The sequence below is a fragment of the Glandiceps talaboti genome, chromosome 19, assembly GCF_964340395.1.
Source record: "Glandiceps talaboti chromosome 19, keGlaTala1.1, whole genome shotgun sequence".
In the NCBI taxonomy this organism is placed as follows: Eukaryota; Metazoa; Hemichordata; class Enteropneusta; family Spengelidae; genus Glandiceps; species Glandiceps talaboti.
The window spans coordinates 12036579-12059548 of record NC_135567.1 but is presented as its reverse complement, the minus strand read 5'-3'; the positions used below and the strand labels follow the sequence as shown (position 1 = coordinate 12059548).

Below are 22970 nucleotides of genomic sequence, written 5' to 3'. Positions count from 1 at the left end.
AAAAATTAACTAATTCGGAGCAATAAAAATACCTCATAAAAAATAACATTACACGTAAAGAAAGGGAGTTTCAATACCATCTGATCGACAAGGGGTAAAGCTGCCAGTCTGACGACTAAAAGCAATACGTCAAAATCTACGGCTTTTGGGCGTCTTTTGCTCAACAAATTTCTAAAAATCAGAATTCTTGTAACGCCATACCCTTACACAAGAGGAAAATATGCTGTTGTGTTTGGAGTCCAACTGTTGCAGTGAGAACATACCATTGATAGAATACAATGAAAGCTCCTATATACGTTATATTCAAGGTAGCAGTAAAAAATGTATGGTTGTCAAGACTCTCACAGACCCACGACTTCACGCAGCTAATTCGGCGATCTCACCTAGAAGTCAGTTACTGGTAAAATTAACTTAAAGTCCGACAGTTTGATACTGTCTCACGTAAACAACTTGAATAATTCCCCTATTATATCTAGTCGCCTGATCATAAGTCAGTTACTGGTAAAATTAACTTAAAGTCCTACAGTTTGATACTGTCCCTCGTAAACAACTTGAATAATTCTTCTACTAGACATCTAGTCGCCTGATCATTTTGAACTTGATGGAAAATCGGACGGTGCTTTAACACTACCGTGTGTGTTTAATAGTAGACGTTGATAATTTTCTTTCACTTACCTTTTATAAGACACAGGAGTGAAATGAAACCACCGTCTGTAATGTTGTTCTCTACACAAAAAGCAGAACTGATGTTGTTGTAAGCGTTGATCGCTTTCGTTTTGGTGATCACGACGTCACAGGCGGGACATAGGGTGTAGGTCGTTGCTATAGCGACACACCTACCGTTTACTATGTCACAGAGTCCCTGCCCTTATTCATACAAATTAATGATATCCGGTGTAGTCATCTTTTGGGTAGTGTTTCAGAGCAAAGTATGTATGTATGTATGTATGTATGTATGTATGTATGTATGTATGTATGTATGTAGTGTGCGTGAATATGAGCATGTGTTCGATGGGGGAGGGGTTTGGACAGCTTTGATAGGGTTTTGTGGCCAATACTGATCATCTCTATGTATAGACCCATTTCGATCAATAATCAATACCACCTGATCGACAGCGCATACAACGTATGATGAGCCGAAATGTTAGAACAAACTTTTCACGAAGGGTTGCTAATTCAAATATCTTATAACGGCCGACGTAAAAAATATCAGACAGAGAATTAGCATGACGAAGTTAGCTTAGGGTTTGCACAGTGGATGTCATAATGTCTCCTCCCCTTACCCCGTTTAAGATGAAGACTCTACAGTTGGAAAGTACACTTCCTGTGCTTATTTGATACGAAAGAGCTAGGTAGAAAACACACCCTGAAGGTAGGCACATATATATGTATAACAAAATGGAAAAATTCCGCTTGGATGAGACATATGAGCAAATTGATAAGTGAGTCTACAGGCAGTTTGGCTAGCAAATAAACGAATGAAATATTAACCATGGCAACGACTTCCTATCTGTCTCATTCTATACATCACTCCTTCCTCACTCACTCACTCACTCACTCACTCACTCACTCACTCACTCACCCACTCACCCACTCACCCACTCACTCACTCACTCACTCACTCACTCACTCACTCACCCACTCACTCAACTAACTCACTCACCGAATTGATTGATCGATCGATCGATCGATCGATCGATCAATCGATTGACCAATCAATCAATCAATCAATCAATCAATCAATCAATCAATCAATCAATCAATCAATCAATCAATCAATCAGTCAATCAATCAATCAGTCAATCAATCAACCAGTCAACCAACCAACCAACCAACCAACCAACCAACCAACCAACCAACCAATCAACCAATCAATCAATCAATCAATCAATCAATCAATCAATCAATCAATCAATCAATCAATCAATCAATCAATCAATCAATCAATCAATCAATCAATCAATCAATCAATCAATCAGTCAGCCAGCCAGCCATACTGTCTGCAGCCAGCCAGTCAGCAAGCAGGGCCAGGCAGCCAGCCAACCAACCAAACAGCATACATACATACATACACACATACACACATACATACACACATACATACATACATTTACTAATATATTTCAAACGAAACCATATTAAATATTGTGTACAAACGTTTCTACTTTAATAATGGAAATTACCTTCCCCCATCCATAGCATATATCGTGATCACTTAAATGTTATCCACATTTTGATACTAACATCAGGCAAATTATTCAGAATATATTATATGAAGACAATCGGCTTATCGATGACCACGTACGGATAGACAATTATAAAGATACATGCCATTATACACTTCTTTAAAATATAAACCGTCAAAACTGGGTGTAAATTAATTATGCTAATACTCGTACAATTTCCCTTGATTCCTTTACTATGAAAGGCTAATATAACAGAGTATTAAATGTTGTTGTCAAAACACTGCTCTCATCGCCATGTTGGATAGCAAAAACATGAGCTGTATTAACCAATACACGAGTGTAAACCAGTCGACAGTAGAATGTGTAAACTGGTCGTTGGGTGCGCTATCCAACATGGCGGCTCTCTTACTAAGGGTGCAAGACAATATGCATATCACAAGCAGACAGATATGTGCCCTAGCACATCTAACTCAGTAGCAGGTTGAATAAATATGTTCGTCTAGTGGGAGTGGCAAGGAATATTTAACTGGCTTAGTAATCATAGTCAGTTGTATACCATAAATTGTGTGGTAATTAACATATTTTGGGGATGTTCCCCAAAGTATAGAAACGCACACAGAATATTACCATATTTAGCGAAAAAGCGCTCTTCGCTCTTTATACGCTCGTAGGTTCTTTTCAACCATGAAACAACCGCACCTCGTTCGTCTCCATCAGATTTCACTGAAAGTAATGAGTTTACATGGGGTTTGAATTCACCTACAATACCATTACATTTTAAGACACTCTTTACAGCGCCCTCTTGTGTATCATTCCCAGGCGAAACAACTGTCCCAAACATGGCCTGTTCACCCTCCTTTACTCTCACAGTGATGTTGAGTCGGTATTTAATATCACTGTGTTGTGTACGTGGCATAAAATGCATGATGAGATGTTTCTTTCGTTCTTCAAACTCTACAGCACTAATCGTCAGAAAGCCACTGCCCTGACAAAGCCTAGGTTCCTGACGTGGTGTCAATTTGGTGTTTATGTATACAGTGTGTAATTTACATGTCTTCGCGTCCCGTAGTAACTCGAAACGGAAACTGCGTAGAATATCACCTGGCTTAATTTTTAAAGTTGTCAATCCATTTTGTGACTTCATATCGAATCCATACAGTCGTCGTTCAAACTTTTCACCTGTGAACTTTCCAGTGGCCAAAAAATTCATTATGTTGAATTTAACTGCTTCGCTTAAAAAGTGCCCAAATTTAGAGGCATTATTTATGCAAAGTTGCGACTTTTTAACGTTATCAAGCTGCTCAGGTGTCATATGAGGAAAGCGAATTAGTGGCAACAACTTGGCAATGTATTCGTCAGTATTCTGTGTAGTCATCTTGGCCTCTATCCACCTGACGAACCCCTTATATAACTCATGCTCGTCAGTAACATACAGATCCGTTGTTTCTAATAGCTTACACAAAAGATCAAACTGTAAACCCACCCACTCTCCGGACACTAACGCGTCATCTAAATTTTCACAAATCGATTCAAAGCATCTTTTTGACAAACTCTCTAAACTAATACTTTCTGCAAACTTCCACCACTGTAAAGCCCCGTTTACATTGCTGTTAGTTTCGACTTGTCTAACCATGTAATCTTCACATAAAGACTTAATCTGATGGACGTTGTATTTATCTGCTAAAGATAATAAAGGTACAACACTCTCAATATCTAAATCTATCTGACCACAATACATAAATCCTAAAAAGCTATCAAATACTGTAACACATTCTGGTGTCTCCTCTAAAGTAATGACATGTTTCTTAGCATCTGCCCAGCGGCCTTCCACCAACATGGTACGGAAAACATTACTGAAGTTGGCCAGCAGAAACTGTTGTGAATGATACTTCTTTGCCCCAACTTTTAAGAGTACGTCACTGAAGTCCGGGTTGTTGTACAGATTTGTGGATAGGTTGGTTACAAAGGAATCAATTGAACCAACTATTTCTTCGGATGATTGGTCATGTAGGCTAGTTGCCATTGTGATGAGCTGTAATTAAACAAAATGGTATGTAAAATTACCTCGGTTGTGAAATATAAGTATTCTTCTCAAGATATTGTCCAACCTGATGAAACTATTCACGGAAATTAAACAACATGTTAGTCATTATAAGGATGTATTATAGTAGTCGTTATATTCAAATTATGGGCTTGCTGTGATATTCCTATGTTCTATTTAACATAATACTAGAGGTAAAGGTCGACAGTTCAGTTCAATAAGGCTCAGACCCCCCCCCCCCCGTGAGAAAATATCTTACTTGAAAATACACTTTAACGAATTTTGTAAATGGTTGACAACGACAAAAGTATGAAAAGTTGCAAATATTTAAGCGTCACGTGGTCATACAGTAAATTGAATGTAGACTACGACCACGATCGACTCCGGCCTCAAAAAAGTATATTGATGGACACTATATAAAAAGACTACTGAAATTCCGAAAAAAAGGAGAAGAATTGTTAGAAATGGTTAAATGAAAGATTAATTCCAGGATCTATCAGCAGTTTATGTAATTATTAGAATTCCAAGCAGTTAGTGATATTAATCAAAAGTAGAATCATAAAATCGTTTTTGAAATGGTCCCCCACCCAACTCCCAGGAATCGATTTTTGTCTGCCTTCTATTTTTATCAATATTTGCTGTAAGTTTGTCATAAGAAGTTTGCTTCCTTAAGACGTTGTTTAATTTCCAAACATAAATTTATGTAAATGACTCATATATATAGTTGCTACCATAATCTAAAAAAAATATTATTGTTTGGTAATGTTTATTCATTGCAAGTAGATTTTTATTCAAGTAGATTTTTAGATACAGTGTCCGTCCATACATCTAGCCATCCATCTAGAGAAACAGAGACATACATACATACATACATACATACATACATATATACATACATACATACATACATACATACATAGCTACGTACGTATGTACGTAAGTACGTAAGTACGTACGTACATATATACATACATACATACATACAGACAGACAGACAGACAGACAGACAGACAGACAGACAGATAGTCAGTCAGTCAGTCAGTCAGTCAGTCAGTCAGTCAGTCAGACAAACAAACAAACAGAGTTATAACCTACTGTATATGACTTAGGCCTTCCCTTATATGAGGTAGATATAGCCTATGTGGTACATATTAATTAATGTAACACTAAACCAACGCCATACCTGTTTCATAACACTATTATCCCGACAGCAATAGACTTACAGATATTATATTCACCACACAAAATGACAAGTTAACAATTACTGAATCATCGATCGTGGTTTTACACACCTACCTCAGATGCTTGTTTGCTGCGATTAGGATATATTTATCTTTATGATAATGTCGTACAGTGACGTGATAATGTAACAGTACAAGTGTCACTTCTCCTATTGAATAAACAACAAACATAATCGTGCTGTTAATCTAGATATAAACGTCAAATGAAAGTCAAATCATATATTGACATGCTGGTGATTTGAAAAGTATAAACTGAGAGATCATTTTATTTGTTAGCTTCATTTCATTTGTTTTATTATGACTTTAAGATCAATATAGGTAACGATTAGCATGGAAAAATGTTGGAATGGTACAACTCGATGTTGACTCTAAAATACGTCATGTCACTCCGCCACAAAGGCAGGGGTTGACCGTTGTAAGGGTGTACCCTGTCACGGCCTTCCTTATATATATAGAGTACATTCGACTTCGGAAACTGGTAATTATAAACATAGAATAAACAATATTTTAGCGAGTGACACATGACAGATTTTACTAGTTCCGCAATTTTAAAGCAAATTGCTTGTGACAGACTTGATGTATGATATTGATAACGTCATCATGAGGGTCAAAGGTCAGACAGACACACCACACAGTCACAAAGTGTGTCGGTTAATTGATTATTTAAGTTAAAAATTAGCTAAGGTTCAAAGGTCAGACAGACACAGACCCATGAGTTCACTAAGTTTGTCGGTTAATTGTTAAAAATTAGCTAAAACGTCGCAATAAGAACACCTCATCAGCTAAAAATAATGTTACACATAGCGAAATGGGGTGTTGTTTCAAGTAAAGTTGTCAATCTGACGAATAACAGCTACGCAATCAAGTCAACTCCCTTTTGGCGTATGCTCACCAAAATTTCGAAAAATCCGAATTCTTGTAACGTCTTGTGGTGTTTGTAGTTCAACTGTGACACTCTCAAAATCTACATCAGTTTAAGCTTACTAGTAACCCTTGCAACATTTAACACAATTCAAACAGTTACTGTCCAATGGAACCAAGTTGAATAATTCACCTGATAAATATCTTCTCGGCTGTTCATTTTGTAGATGATGTCAAGTATGGGGAACTCGGTCAGTGTTTTAAAACCATAAAATGTGTTTTGAAACTGTAGTATGTATTTAGTAATACACGTTAATGACTCTCTCCACTTACCTTTTAAAAGGCGCAGGGAGTAAAATCGCCTTCTGTACTGATTGTTAACGTTACAAGAACTGATGTTGTCGCAAGCGTTGATCGCTTTCATTTAGTTGGTCATGACGTCACAGACAGGACATGAATGTGTACCCATAATTCCACTACAGTGTAACTGTCGGTGCTAACTGTACATACTTTTAGAGACACGCCTTTTGTTTACTCTGTCGCTGAGTGCATGTCCCTCATTCATAATATCCGGTGAAATCATTTTTTTGTTAGTGTTACATATTCATATGACCATAATGTCAATCAGTTCAATATCCGTCGGACATCTCTAGAACCTTTAGTTGATAAAAATGTATTTAATTTGTACGATAGCTTTCACACTTTTCTGTCTCTAATCGTATGGTGTACATTTGTTTTTGTTTGTTTGTTTGTTTGTTTGTTTGTTTGTTTGTTTGTTTGTTTGTTTGTTTGTTTGTTTGTTTGTGTATCTGTCTGTCTGTCTGTCTGTCTGTCTGTCTGTCTATCTGTCTGTCTGTCTGTCTGTATGTATGTATGTATGTATGTATGTGTGTGTGTGTGTGTGTGTGCGTGCGTGCGTGCGTGCGTGCGTATGTATGTATGTATGTATGTATGTATGTATGTATGTATGTATGTATGTACCACGTACTGTGAAATTGTGTACATTTTATATGTTACATATGTTGTATTACACCAGAAGTTCAAATAATCTTGCAAACACCTCAAAGTAATCAGGCGAAAATCAACTTTATTCTTATTTTCGTTGTAACAGTAACATTTACAATTACAGATTATAATACCAATATGGTTACTAAAATTACGTACAGACAAGTAATCACATTTAGATTAAGTGAGAAAACACCACAGGATTGGATATCATAAATCCCTGTGCTTTTTCACTTTTTTCAATAATTTTCATGAAAAATACCAATACATTATCCTCTAATTACATAAGAGTTTCTTATCACAGGCTTATACCTATCTCATACTAATGAATTGACACGTTCAATCTACCAAGAGTAAAACTTCAGAAAATATTAAACAAACTGACCGTATCGGTATTTCAGTCGATCTGTATCATGTTAGTAAAAGTGTATCATTGATTTTGAAATAATATTTGTATTTCTTGTTATTCAATATTTCTGGAATATAGTATGATATGATATACAGTCATCTTTAGCTGCTTCAGATTGCGATTATTCTAAATATGAGACACTATTCTGTTGTCTGCTGCGTGTGCATCACGTATGCCATGTAAAAGCCAGGTTCAACAAAACTATTGAATTTGCTATTCTATGTCACGACGACGAGGATCTACGTCACTGGTATTGCAGTGTTCGAAATATGAGTCTAAACGTTCAAAATTGCCATTACTTCTCCTGATTTTCCGTGATATTACTGGTACTGGTATAATTATGTTATAATGATCATAATTCAAGTATCAAATCAATTTTTTTCATTAAATGAACATTAATTGTCACTACCTGATATAAAATACATAATTCGATTTAACATTCTGTTGGTATTTTGTTAGTTCTCTTCATGATATAGAAAATTGAACTGGCTAATATTCACTGGACAATGTCAATGATATACAGAGATTTGTGTAGAGATTGAAAGCTGCTGAAATTCATTAAAATCTAGAAAGGCACACAGAATGGCATTTGCTGGACTTTGATAACCCCAAGGGTTGTTTCTACTCCTATGGCTGACAAACTCATTTGCTCTCCTATTTCTATCCCACTGTGTTATCTGTTGCTGATATATCTCCTTCAACCACGTAGTGACTCTTGTTTGATCAGCACATTTTTGTGACTTTAAGACTACATGTGGGTCAAATTTACCAAAAATGCCATCAGATTTTAAGACACCTTTTACAATGGCCGGTTTGACGGTTTCGGAACCGTAACGGCACTCTCCCGGCATCCCCAGGTTAACCTCCATTTCTTTCAGAGTGATGTTGAGGCGGTATTTCGTATTACTATCATTACTGTAAAAGTTGTCAGGAACGAACTGCATAATAAGAAGATTGTTTTGCTCTAGCTGCACTCTGTCAATCGCCAGAGTCCATCTGCATTTATACACTCGTGGTTTCTGGTTTCTCCACGAGTCAGCCAGCTTGGCCTGTACGTTGACAGAGTATGACAAATTCAAGGACGGTATATACTGCTGGGCGTGACAATAAGGGATGTTATCATATCGCACATTTAATGTTGTCAATTTATTTTCTGACTTGAAATCTAACCCATACATTCGCGGTTCACATAGCACAGTTGTGAATTTCTCTGTGGCTTTATCACCGATTGAGTGAAATTTAAATGCCTCATACAAAATTTTCCAAACTTTCGTGGAATTATTTTGGTAAAGTTGAGAATTTTCGACTGAATCAACCTGTTCGAGTTTCATTTGAGGAAAACGAATTAGTGGCAACAACTTGGTAATGTATTCGTCAGTATTCTGTGTAGTCATCTTGGCCTCTATCCACTTAGCAACCCCCTTATATAACTCATACTCGTCAGTAACATATAGATCCGTTGATTCTAATAGCTTACACAAATGATTAAACTGTAATCCAACCCACTCTCTGGAAACTAATGCCTCATCTAAATTTTCACAAATGAATTCAAAGCAACTTTTTGACAAGCTATCTAAACTAAAACTTTCTGCAAACTTCCACCACTGTAGAGCCACGTTTACATTGCTGTTAGTTTCGACTTGTCTAACCATGTAATCTTCACATAAAGACTTAATCTGTTGAACGTTGTATTTATCTGCTAAAGATAATAAAGGTACAACACTCGTAACATCTAAATATATCTGACCACAATACATAAATCTTAAAAATCTATCAAATACTTTTAAACATTCTGGAGTCTCCTTTAAGGTAATGACAGGTTTCTTAGCATCAGCCCAGCGACTTTCCACCAACATGGTATAGAAAACATCACTGACGTTGGCCAGCAGCAACTTGTGTACATGATACTTCTTTACCCCAACTTTTAAGAGTACGTCACTGAAGTCAGGGTTGTTGTACAGATTTGTAGATAGGTTGGCTACAAAGGATTCACTTGAACCAACTGTTTGAAGGGATGATTGGTCAGCAGCGCTTATTGCCTTTGGTTTGGTCTGTAATCAATCAAACAAGCCAATTGGACATTATACGTATGTATACTAGTTATATTGAAATTATGTGCGTGCTGTGATGCGCGCCCCCTTTTTTCTATTTTATTAGCATAATGCTAGAAGCGAGGTCGATACTTCACCTCCATATGGTTTAGATCCCCTTCTAATTTAAGTGACCAAGATTGGTAATTGTCTCAGACAGTACGTAGAATTCCACAAGAATATGTGGTATTTTTTTCAACAAGGCAAAAATGTTGTGAGAAAATTACTGAGAGGCAACTTCACTTCAAGAAACACTGTAAATCGATAACGCAAATAAAAGTATGAACATAACAAATATTTGAAAAAAATGTCGTCATACACCAAATTAAATTAGGTATATGAGTACCATAGTGTGGACGACCCCATGACGGTACTGTCATGGACACACTTTAAAAAGTATAACCATGTTAAAATATAAAAAATATATATATAGAGAATCATTTTTAGAAATGATTGAATGAAAGATGATTTCCAGGATCTGTGTAGAGCATATAATTACATGAGTTCCAAACAGTGGGTGATATCGATCATAGCAGATTCAATTAAAATAAAACTATTCACCTCCACCTCTATTCCCAAACTTTAGGAATTAAATTTATCTGTGACTTATTGTTATTTGAAGCTTGCATTCTTTAAGTTATTGTTAGCGTTGTGACCACGTCACCAGGGTCACTTTAGTTGATTCACATCTTATGTTATAGTGAATATTCGGCTAACTATCTAATATGAACTGAATCATCATGGTCATACATACCACGGTAGGTTCCTTGCTACAGTCAGTTCTTTTTTTGAAAAAGGAACGCCACATAGCGATGGGGAAATGTACCAGTACCAGTGTCACCTCACCTGTTCAATAAAACAGACAACCTTGCTATTAATCCAGAGATAAACGTCAAATGAAAGTTAAATCATATTATTAGTATACTTTTTATTTGGAAGATTGTACGATAAGTGAACATTCCGCTTTTTTGGTTTCATCTTTTTGTTTATTTTTTGTATTATGACTTTGAAATCTATGTAGGAAACGATTAGCATTAAAAGATAGAATTGTACCATTCGATGTAAACTCTGTCATGTCATACCGCCCTCACTGGCAATATAAAGGATTAACCTTATGCACGGATGTATCATGTCCTACCTTAATATACTCGACGTTGTAAATTTAACTTTTAACCAAAGATTTTATATCATAAATAATTATAAACATAGAATAAGTAATATTTTATCGAGGTATTCATGACAAATTTCATTAGTTTCTCAAATCTAAAGCAGATTGCGTGTGACAGAATTGATAAAGGGTATTGATAACGTCATTATAAAGTTCTAAGGTCAGCCACAGACCCACGAGTTCCGTCAGTGTGTCGGAAAAGAGATTAGTTAAATTAAACATTAGCTAACACGCCGCAATAAGAACACCTCATCAGCTAAAAATAACGTTACACATAGAGAAAGGGGGTGTTGTTTCAAGTAAAGCTGCCAGTCTGACGAATAAAAGTAATACAACAAAATCTACCCCCTTTTGTCGTCAAGTTCAACAAATTAAATAACATAAAGTAAGTATAAAACAATATGACAAAATATACTGTCTTTTGGGGTCATGCTCACCAAATCTGTAATAAATCTGTGTTCACCTAGCCCTTACAGCAGCAGGAAATAAATTGTGGTGTTTGAAGTCCAACTGTTGCCATGAGAACATATTGAGAAAATGAAATGAAGGCTCCTATAAACGTAGCGGTTATTTTCAAGGTAGCAGTTAAAACTACGTCTTGAAACTCTTTCTCAAAGCTAACATCAGTTTATCAGTATACTGGTAATCAGTGCAGCATTTAATCCAAGGCAAACAGTTACTTACCATGGAATGAACTTGAATAATTCTCCTACTAGATATCTAGTAGCCTGTTCATTTTGAAATCTGGTGTTAAGTATAGGGAACTCAGCCTGGGGTTTTGAACTATAGTATGTGTTTAGTACACGTTGATGACTGTCTTTCACTTACCTTACAAAGAACAAGGGGAGTAAAATCGCCTTCTGTACTGATTCTTAACGTCACAAAAACTGATGTTGTCGTAAGAGTTGATCGCCTTCGTTTAGTTGGTCACAGACGGGACGTGTATGTGGACCCACAATTCCTCTATTGTGTAACTGTCGGTGTTTACTGTACTGTCATGAATTTGTAATTACCGTTCAGACATGACGCTGTTAATACATATCGCCAAACATCCAGTAGTAGAAAGTTTTATTGCAATAGCTGACATAGGCAGGGAGACAATAATTTAGACGTGCTTTTATAAATTTACGCCATCTCGTTTCAATAGGTACTGCTATCATCTTTCCTGAGAATAAGATATTTTAGTGATGAGGACATCACATTTTAGATAAGACGGAAGAATGTCATGACTCTAGATGTTTAGTATTTTAAAAGATTTGGTGTCTGGAAAACAATTGTCCTGAAGGCGCCCATTTGTTTCAAATTCAAGGATGTAAGCGCCATTCACGTAATTTACACAGAGTCATGTTTAGACAATAGACATGCCAAGTTTATCCTTTCACTACAAGTCTTGTTGATAGTACAAACTATTAGAGACACGCCTTCTGTTTACTATGTCGGTGAGTGCATGTCCCTCATTCTTAATATCTGGTGAAATCATATTTTTGTGCGTGTTACATATTCATATGACTATAATGTCAATCAGTTCAATCAGTTTCAGGACATCTCTAGAACCCTTTGTTTACACTTATTCAGCTCCACATGATTGCCAAAATTCTTATGTGTGCGTGTATATATATATATATATATATATATATATATATATATATATATATATATATATATATATATATATATATATATATATATATATATATGTATGTGTGTGTGTGTGTGTGTGTGTGTGTGTGTGTAAACATTTCAATAGCATTACACACAATCCTACTAAAAATTGAAGTGATCCAATTCTGTAGAAAATTAACTTTATTGCTTATTTGCATTGTAAAAGTTAACATTCAAAATTACATATTTTGATGCCAATATCGTCATTCAAATTACAGCCGTACAAGTAATCACATTAGCTTTTGGTGGCGACCAGCTGGTTCGTTAATACAAATCATCACACTTTGTTTTATATTGATTAAACTATATTCATGAAAAGTAAGTAATATAATATTATCTAGTGACTAAAGATGGTTTTCTTTTCACAGGCTTTGTACCCTTCCATACTCAAATAAATGAACATATTCAATCTCCTCATGGAAAATTTCTCAAAACATTAAAATGACACATTGTATTTGGTTTTCAGCCGATAAAATTGCGTCCAACGATTTCTGTATCACGTTAAAAAAAAGTTTTTATAAACGTTTTGTAATTATATTTAGCTCCTGGATTTCTCTATTTCTGAGATTCTGACATCGAGTATGACACACAGTAATCTTCAAAATATGGTACATTATTCCAGTTTCTGGTGCAGCACTTATAATTATTGCCTTGCCTTGACTAATTTCTTAGCCCGACTAACTACAAATAACGTTTTATGGGCACATTTTTTTAAAGTGTGCATGTGGTTGTTGCTTCAAATTTGGATAAACCGAAATCATACTTTTTTGTATTTAAGATTTTTATTAAGTGTACATTTCAAGCAAGAAAGGACAGGTTACAAGTTCTTAAATAATTCACATAAACCGGAACATTTTTTCACATAAGTTGTTAATTTCTTATTTGTTACGGCTATCTAGTACTCGCATTGATATATCTTCTTCTTCACAAATGGACGAAAACTATGAAAGCACCGCTGCTTTTCCTAACTTACTTAGTATTGAAGTAGTCTTGTGTCATTGACTTGTGGACATTACGATACATAAAAATACATAAATTTAAATTTCTATTAGAATATTACCAGTTCTGTTACTGACATAGAAAATTTGAACTAATTGCTATGGATTACACAATCTGTAATGTTATGTCACTGATATGCAAATATGCGTGTGGAGATTGAAAGGTTCTGAGATTCATTAAAATCTAGGAACGCACACATAACAGCATTTGCTGGAGTCCGTTGACCCCAACGGTTCTTTGCACAAGCATAAAGGTGCTTACTTCCGAAGTTCACCCCGGGATATACTTTAATACTCCTTCGTGTGATCTGTTGCTCGTATATCTCTTTTAACCACGTAGTGATCCATACTTTATCAGGAGGGTTCTGTGAACTGAACGAAGCTACATGAGAATTAAATTTACCAACAATGCCGTCAGATTTTAAGACACATTTTACAGTGTCACTTTTCACGGTTTCGGAACTGTAACAACACCCTTGCATCTGCTGCTTAACCTCCATTTCTCTCAGAGTGATGTTGAGGCGGTATTTCATATTAGTGTTGTGATTGTCAGGAATAAACTGCATAATAAGATACTTATTTTGCGCTATCTCTACATTGTTAATCGCCAGAGACCAACTGTACTGCACTGGTCCCTGGTTTGCCTGCGAGTCAGCCAGCTTGGCCTGTACGTTGACAGAGTATGACAAATTCAAGGATGATATATACTGCGGGGAGCGACAATAAGGGATGTTATCCGACAAAATATTTAATGTTGTCAATTCACTTTGTGACGTCACATCGAATCCATACATTCGTGGTTCAAACTTTACACCTATGAATTTCCCTGGTTTTTCATCACCCATTGAGTGAAATTTAAATGCCTCGTACAAAAATTGCCCAACTTTCGTGGAATTATTTTGGTAAAGTTGCGAATTTTCGACAGAATCAACCTGTTCAGGTTTCATTTGGGGAAAACGAATTAGTGGTAACAAGTTAGTAATGTATTCGTCAGTATTCTGTGTAGTCATCTTGGCCTCTATCCACTTAGCAACCCCCTTGTATAACTCATATTCGTCAGTAACATACAGATCCGTTGTTTCTAATAGCTTACACAAAAGATCAAACTGTAAACCCACCCACTCTTTTGAAACTAAGGCCTCATCTAAATTTTCACAAATCAATTCAAAACAGCTTTTTGACAACCTATCTAAACTAAAACTTTCTGCAAACTTCCACCACTGTAAAGCCCCGTTTACATTGCTGTAATTTTCGACTTGTCTAATCATGTAATCTTCACAAAATGACTTAATCTGAAGAACATTGTATTTATCTGCTAAAGATAATAAAGGTGCAACACTGTCAACATCTAAATCAATGTGACCACAATACATGAATCTTAAAAATCTATCAAATACTTTAACACATTCTGGTGTCTCCTCTAAAGTAACGTCAGGTTTCATAGCATCTGCCCAGCGGCCTTCCACCAACATGGTACGGAAAACATCACTGAAGTTGGCCAGCAGGAACTTGTGTGCATGGTACACCTTTGCCCCAACTTTCAACACTACGTCACTGAGGTCAGAGTTGTTGTACAGATTTGTGGATAGGTTGGTTACAAAGGATTCAATTGAACCAATTGTTTCACTGAATTGTTGGTCATGAACACTTGTTGCCATTGCTTTGAGCTGTAATGAAACAAGAATTATAAGGTTGTATGGAATTCGTTGCCTGATCGTTCCTTGACCTTGCACACGAAATCGTTTGATCCCAGCGTATGTGTTAACGGAAATTAGCTGTTTCATCTAGATATATTAAAAACATATCAGAACGCCATGTCACGTGAGTGACAGTGTGAGTGCTCAAGGGTATTTACATTTGAGATGACCGTTGTTTTCAGTTGCACTTACTACCCTTGTGAAAGTACGAACGCAGATAACACAGTTAGCACTTATTCTACTTAAAGCTTACATTCTTAATATATTGTTTACCAAAAAAATGGAATTCTTTGCAAATAAGTCATTATTAAGTACATAGTTTCAGTCATAATCTTATCTGTTGTTGAGATAATCACTCGCAAATTTGTTTATCAAATGAGAATTGGTACTGTAGCATTTTAGATACTGCGTCCATTCATTAATTCATTAATTCATTAATTCATTCATCCATCCATCCACTCTTTCAAACAGAAACAGACGCAGACAGAAACAGACAGATGGAGAGACAGACAAACAAAAGCACAGACAGACAGACTGACATAACATACCCCCCCCCCCTTACACGGGGTAAAAATGGCCTACTTGGTACATATTAGTACTAAACTAATACCAGTACTGTTACCCAGTCGGCCTATGTGCTTATTTAGACAAAGTGACAATAACACAAGGCAATATGTGCTAAATCATCGTGTTCTTACATACGCACCTCAGTGTGTTATTTGCTACAATTGGTATCTGTATATTTTCTGTAATGACGTGTAGCGACGGGGAAATGTACCAGTACAAGTACCACCTCTCCTGTTGGATACAAAACGACAATATTGCTATTAATCATGAGATAAACGTCAAAGGTTAAATCATATATTAGTATACTGGTGATTTGAAAAACTGTACATAGTGTGATCATTCCGCTTTTTGGCTTCATCTCATTAGTTTACTATGACTTTGAGATCGATGTAGAATATTGGAATTAATTATAACATTCGCTGTATTAACGCCACGTCGTGATGCTCCGCCCTCACCGGCAGTTAAAGTTGTTGGCAGATATAAGGGGCACCCCATCATGGCTTTCCTTGTAGACTGATTTGTAAATTTGACTTTTAATATAACTAATATTTTGTCTTGGGACATATAATTGATTTATGCCTAGTACCGCATTGTTTAGAGAACGAGCGAGTGACAGAATTCATAAACAATGTTGATAACGCCATTAGAAGGTTCTAGGGTCAGCCACCATGAGTTCACTTGTCACTTGCGTGTTGGTCAATCGATTATATAAGTTAAAAATTAACTATGTTGTCGAAATAAAAACACTTCATCAACTAAAAATAACGGTACACAGAAAGATAAGGGGTGCTTGTTCAAGTGAAGTTGCCAGTCTGATTTTTAAAAAAATACGACAAAATCTACTGTTTTTTGGCGTCATGCTCACCAAATTCTTGTAACACCTTGTCCTTACACAAGCGGGGAACGAATTTTTGTGTTACGAGTCCAACTGTTGCCATGAGAACATATTAGTCTGAAAATAAAATGAAGGCTCCTATAAATGTAACGGTTATTTTCAAGGTAGCAGGGAACACTGCGTCGTTGTCTAATTGACACTCTCTCTCTCAAAGCTTATATAAGTTTAAGCTTACTACTAGTAATCCTTGCAGCATTTATTAAACTCCATTGAACAGTTACTTACCATGGAACCAACGTGAATACTAGATACCCAGTCGCCTGTTCATTTTGAAACGTATGTGAAGTATGTATGGAGAACTCAGCCTGTGTCTTATATGTATAGTATGTGTTTAGTAGTACACCTTGAAAGTTGTCTCTCACTTACCTTTTATATGACACAGGGAGTAAAATCGCCTTCTGTACTGATTTTTAACATCACAGTAACTGATGTTGTCGTAAGGGTTGATCGCTTTTGTTTAGATGGTCATGACGTCACAGACAGGACGTGTATGTGTACCCACAATTCCTCCACGGTGTACCTGTCGAGTTTTTACAATACATACTATTAGAGACACACCTTCTGTTTTAATACTTTGTCTCTGAATGCATAATTTCCATTAAAAATATCTTTTGGTTACTGCTTCATATTGATATGATTATAATATCTCTCAGTTCAATATTCGTTTGACATCTGTAAAACTTAGACTTTCGTCACCCTTAGTTGATAGAATTATATTTCATACGTACGATAGCTTTTGCATTTTCCTTCTCCTCACGATTGGCCTAATCGTATGTATGTATGTATGTATGTATGTATGTATGTATGTATGTATGTATGTATGTATGTATGCATGTATGTACATTGGATGTCTTCTACTTCTGTGAAATTTTGTAGGTTGTATATGTTGGATTATAACAGAAATACATACAATCTTACAAATACCTTGAAATGATCTGGCGAAAATCAACTTTATTGCTTATTTGCGTTGTGATAATTAACATTCAAAACTACAGATTTTGATACCAATATTCTTATCAAAACTACATCCGTATAAGTAATCACATTATAGTATTTTGGATCAGACCACAGGATGAATATCATAAATTCCTGTGCCTTTTTTAACCTTTTACAACCATATTCATGAAAACTAGTAATACACTATCTTCGGACTAAATAGAGTTTCTAGGCACAGGCTTATACCTATCTGACACAAGTGAATAGACATGTTCAATCTACCCATAGTAAAACTTCATCAAGCATTAAACAAACTCACAGTATCGGTATTTATGTCTCTAAAATTTCGTCTGATGATTTTTATAGCATGTTACAAAAAGTGTTATAATTTTTTTTGAAATAATATTTGGTCGTTGTATTTCTACATTTCTATGAATCTGGTATAGAGTATGATATTATATACAGTCATCTCTAGTTAGTTTCAGATTGCGATTATTCAAAATATGAGACATTGTGCTGTCTTCTGCTGCGCATGCATCTCTTACACCGTATCCAAACGCTAGGTTGAACAAAAACAATATTGAATTTGTTGTTGTTCTACGTCACAACAATACGTGTCTACGTCACTGGATTTGCTGTGTTCGAAATATAAGTCTAAACGTTCAAAATTGCCATTACTTTACTTGGCGCTGGTATAATTATGTAATTCTCCAAAAATTTTCTTCATTTGTCTTACGACGTGTAGTGACAAAGGCTCTTTAGGGCATGAGTATTTTCCTTGGGCGAACGAAGAAAAAGTATTTTTGATTAACATATAAATAATCTTTTTTACCATACACATTATTCCTACTTGTATTTTAGCAATGCAAATGCAATGTTTTCTTTAAGACGTGTCGTTTCTACAGCTTAAGTTTGTATAAAATCAAAATCTATGATGTTACTTAAAGTATCAATTTAGTTTTGTCTCATTGAATGAAAATGAACGGTTAATACATATTATAACTACTTATTTGACTTTCTATTGGTATTTATATGGACCTGGTAGGATGTGGGTTGCAATGTCAAGGCTTTTATCCTATGCACTTAAATGGCTGCAATGGATTGTATGCTCCCCGGGGAGTTGAGGAAGACTAAAGAGCCGTTGTGCTGTTCTGATCCGAGCCAGGGGTAATAACAATCGTAAAGCACTTTGAGCACGGCGTGGGAAAAAGTTATATAAGAACCCAACATCATTATCATTATTGTATTTGTCCTTTGACATGGAAACTTAGAACTCACTGCCATTGACTGCATACAATGTTAATGATATACAAAGATTCGTGTAGTGATTGAAAGATCCTGAGATTCCTTTAAGCTTAGAAATGCACACAGAATGGCATTTTCTGGATTTTGTTGACCCCAAGCATTGACCGCGTAGCTGTGTCTTCTCCTATATTCACCCTTCTGTGTTATCTGTTGCTCATATATCTCCTTCAACCACGTAGTAACCCTTGTTTGATCAGAACTTTTCTGTGACTTTAACGAGGCTACGTGTGGTTTAGATTTACCAACAATGCCTTCTGATTTTAAGATTCCCTTTACAGTGCCCCTTTGCATATTATTTATGTCGGTCACAGGAGAGCAATAAATCGCGGGCTCCCGCATCTTTTGCTTCACCTCCTGTTCTCTTAGAGTGACGTTGAGGCGGTATTTCATATTAGTGTTTTCAATGTCTGGCATAAACTGCAAAATAAGATATTTGTTTTGCTCTATCTGTACACTGTTAATCGCCAGAGACCAGCTGTACTGGACTAGGTCCTCTTTTGCCTGAGATCCAGCAAACTTGCTCTGTACATTGACAGTGTATGAACAATTGACGTTCTGTAGATACTGATGGGATTGACAATAAGGGAAGTGAGCAGACCAAATATCTAAATTTGTCGACCCATCTTGTGATTTCCCATCAAATCCATACATTCTTGGTTGAAACTTCACACCCATGAATTTCACTGTCGCCTTATCACCCATTGTGTGGAATTTAAATGCCTCGTACAAAAATGTTCCAAATTTCGAGATATTATTTTGGCAAAGTTGAGAATTTTCAACAGCATCCAGCTGCTCAGGTGTCATATGGGGGAAACGAATTAGTGGCAACAACTTGGCAATGTATTCGTCAGTATTCTGTGTAGTCATCTTGGCCTCTATCCACTTAGCAACCCTCTTATATAACTCATACTCATCAGTAACATACAGATCCGTTGTTTCTAATAGCTTACACAAATGATCAAAGTGTAAACCCACCCACTCTTTGGAAACTAACGCCTCATCTAAATTTTCACAAATCAATTCAAAGCAACTTTTGGACAAACTTCCTAAACTAAAACCTTCTGCAAACTTCCACCACTTTAAAGCCCCGTTTACATTGCTGTAATTTTCGACTTGTCTAACCATGTAATCTTCACATAAAGACTTAATCTGTTGAACGTTGTATTTATCTGATAAAGATAATAAAGGTACAACACTATTAATATCTAAATCTATCTGACCACAATACATGAATCTTAAAAATCTATCAAATACTTTAACACATTCTGGTGTCTCCTCTAAAGTAACGACAGGTTTCTTGGCATCTGCCCAGCGGCCTTCCACCAACATGGTACGTAAAACGTCACTGAAATTGGCCAGCAGGAACTTATGGGAATGATACTTCTTTGCCCCGACTTTTAGGATTACGTCACTGAGGTCAGAGTTGTTGAATAGATTTGTGGATAGGTTGGTTACAAAAGATTCAATTGAACCAACTGTTTCTTGGGATGATTGGTCTTGAGCGCTGGTTGCCATTGCTTTGAACTGTAATTAATCAAAATATTCGACATTATAAGGATGTATCATAATTATACTAGGCGTTATATTCAAATTATGTGCTTCCAGTCATATTTACCGGGTTTTTACTATTGAGCGTAATATTAGAGGCGACGTCAACAGTTTAGTTCCATATGGTAATTGATAATTGATTCGGACAGTACACTCAATTTTAAATCAGTATGTGTTACTTTAAATATAAGGCATTTATGTAGTGAGAAAAATAGTTTGTCAAATGGCTGTTGCTATGGGTGTGGTTTTGTTGCTAGGCACATTTAAATACATTTTTCGAATGTTTATTGATTTGTCTATTAATGCATTTCGTTATCTTTGCATATACCTGATTGTTTGGCTGTTGCCATAGGCGTGTTCCTGTTGCTAGGCATATCAATTGTCTATTAATCTCTGTTGTTATCTTTGTGATATGTGTGATAATGTGGCTGTTGCTATCGGCATGGTCTTGTTCGTAGGTACATTTGCAACATTTTTTGAATGTTTGTTCACTTGTCTAAAAACCCTATTGTTATCTTTGTGAAATACACCACATTTTGGCTTTTGCTTTGGCCATGGTCATGGTTGCTAAGGATATTACATACATTTTTGAATGTTTACTCACTTGCCTACCTGATGATTTTATGTGACCAAAATACACTGCCATTTTCTTGTTGCTATGGGCGTGGTCATTGTTGTTAGGGCCAAAATATTTTACAGAAAATCTGTAGAATAATACTTCTAGTAACATCTCACCAAGTTTTAGTCTCATTTACATATTACTTTCTGAGATTTAAGTTTTTGACTAAACTCCACATTTTTACACGTAATTTGCATATCACTCATGAGATAATTATATGCTTGATATTTCTCTATCTATACACCCCAGAAGCATCCACATCAAATTTCAGTCCAATCTGCTTAGTAGTTTTGGATTAAAGACCTTTGACCAAAAAGCTATATTTGTCCTAATTTGCATATCACTAATGGAATCATCACATCATGAACAAATGTAAATAAACATGCCCCTGAGAACATTCCCATCAAATTTCAGGCCAATCTGTCAAGTATTTTTAGAGTTCAAGGGGTTTTTTATTTACCAAAAATCACATTTTTTGACCCAAAATGCACATCGTACATCTCTGATGCAATCATTTTTATTTGAACAATTTCTCATCTACACACCCGAAGTAATGTCCCCACCAAATATCAAGGCAATTGGATATACGGGGTAGTTCATTGGTCTTATGCCAAATTATGTGCAATTTGAAGTGCGCATTATTAAGATATAGCTTAATAGCCGAAAATCATTATTTATTCAAATTACTTATTAAAAGTTAAAGCAATATGAATAAAATTCATAGGACAGGTACGCATTATAATGGTTGATATATGTACCAAATTATATGAAGCTTTCTTTCTTAAGATATTGCCTAATTAATGAAAATAATTAATTATGCAAATTATTCATTAAAAGTAAGCTTCATCAACAAACTGTATAAGACATATGCACTGTGTTATTGTTAGCATATTTACCAAATTATATTGTTATTGAACTAGGAATTTCTAAGATGTAGCCTAATTACCGAAAGTAATTAATTATGCAAATGTTTCATATGTTCATTTGATGTTTACCATCATTCCATTATGAAAGTAGTGTAGTGAGTTTCATTAGAATCGACGCAGTAGCTTTTGAGATATCGTGGCCACAGACAGACACACAAACACAGACAGATGGACGGACGGACAGACAGACAGACAGACAGACAGACAGACAGACAGACAGACAGAAGCACAACATAACCTCCCCTTATGGGAGATATAAATAACCTATTTGGTATATATTATTACAAAGCTAAACCTGTTTCCAATACTGTTACCCAGTCGGCATATATGCTTGTTAAAACATGGCATGTACTGAATCATCGTGGTCTTACATACATACCTCAGTGTGTTATTTTCTACAGTTAGTATTTATATATTTTCGGTAATGCAGTGTATCGACGGGAAATGTACCAGTACAAGTACGCCCTCTCCTGTTGGATATAAAAAAACAATCAGAATTGATAAAAAATGTTGATAACGCCATCATAAGGTTCTAAGGTCAACCACAGACCCACGAGTTCAGTCTGTAGATCAATCGATATGTTTAAGTTAAAAATTAGCTAATTCGGCGAAATAAAAACAGCTCATCAAAAAAATAACGTTACACGTAAAGAAAGGGGGTGTTTTTCCAGGTAAAGCTGCCAGTCTGACAAATAAAAGCAGTAAGTAAAAATCTACGGCTTTTGGGCATCAGGCTCACCAAATTTCTAAAAATCCGAATTCTTGTAACGCCTTACCCTTACAAGTGGAAAATATGCTGTTGTGATTGGAGTCCAA

At 35.8% G+C, this 22970-nt stretch overlaps 1 protein-coding gene across 1 annotated transcript; it reads right to left on the bottom strand.

Moving 5' to 3' along the window:
* Nucleotides 1-19055: 19055 nt before the first annotated feature.
* LOC144449995 (BTB/POZ domain-containing protein 17-like) lies at nt 19056-20576 on the bottom strand. Its single transcript, XM_078140561.1, has one exon. It carries the CDS (start codon nt 20574-20576, stop codon nt 19056-19058), a length of 1521 nt encoding a protein of 506 aa, XP_077996687.1.
* Between the last annotated feature and the right edge of the window lie 2394 nt (nt 20577-22970).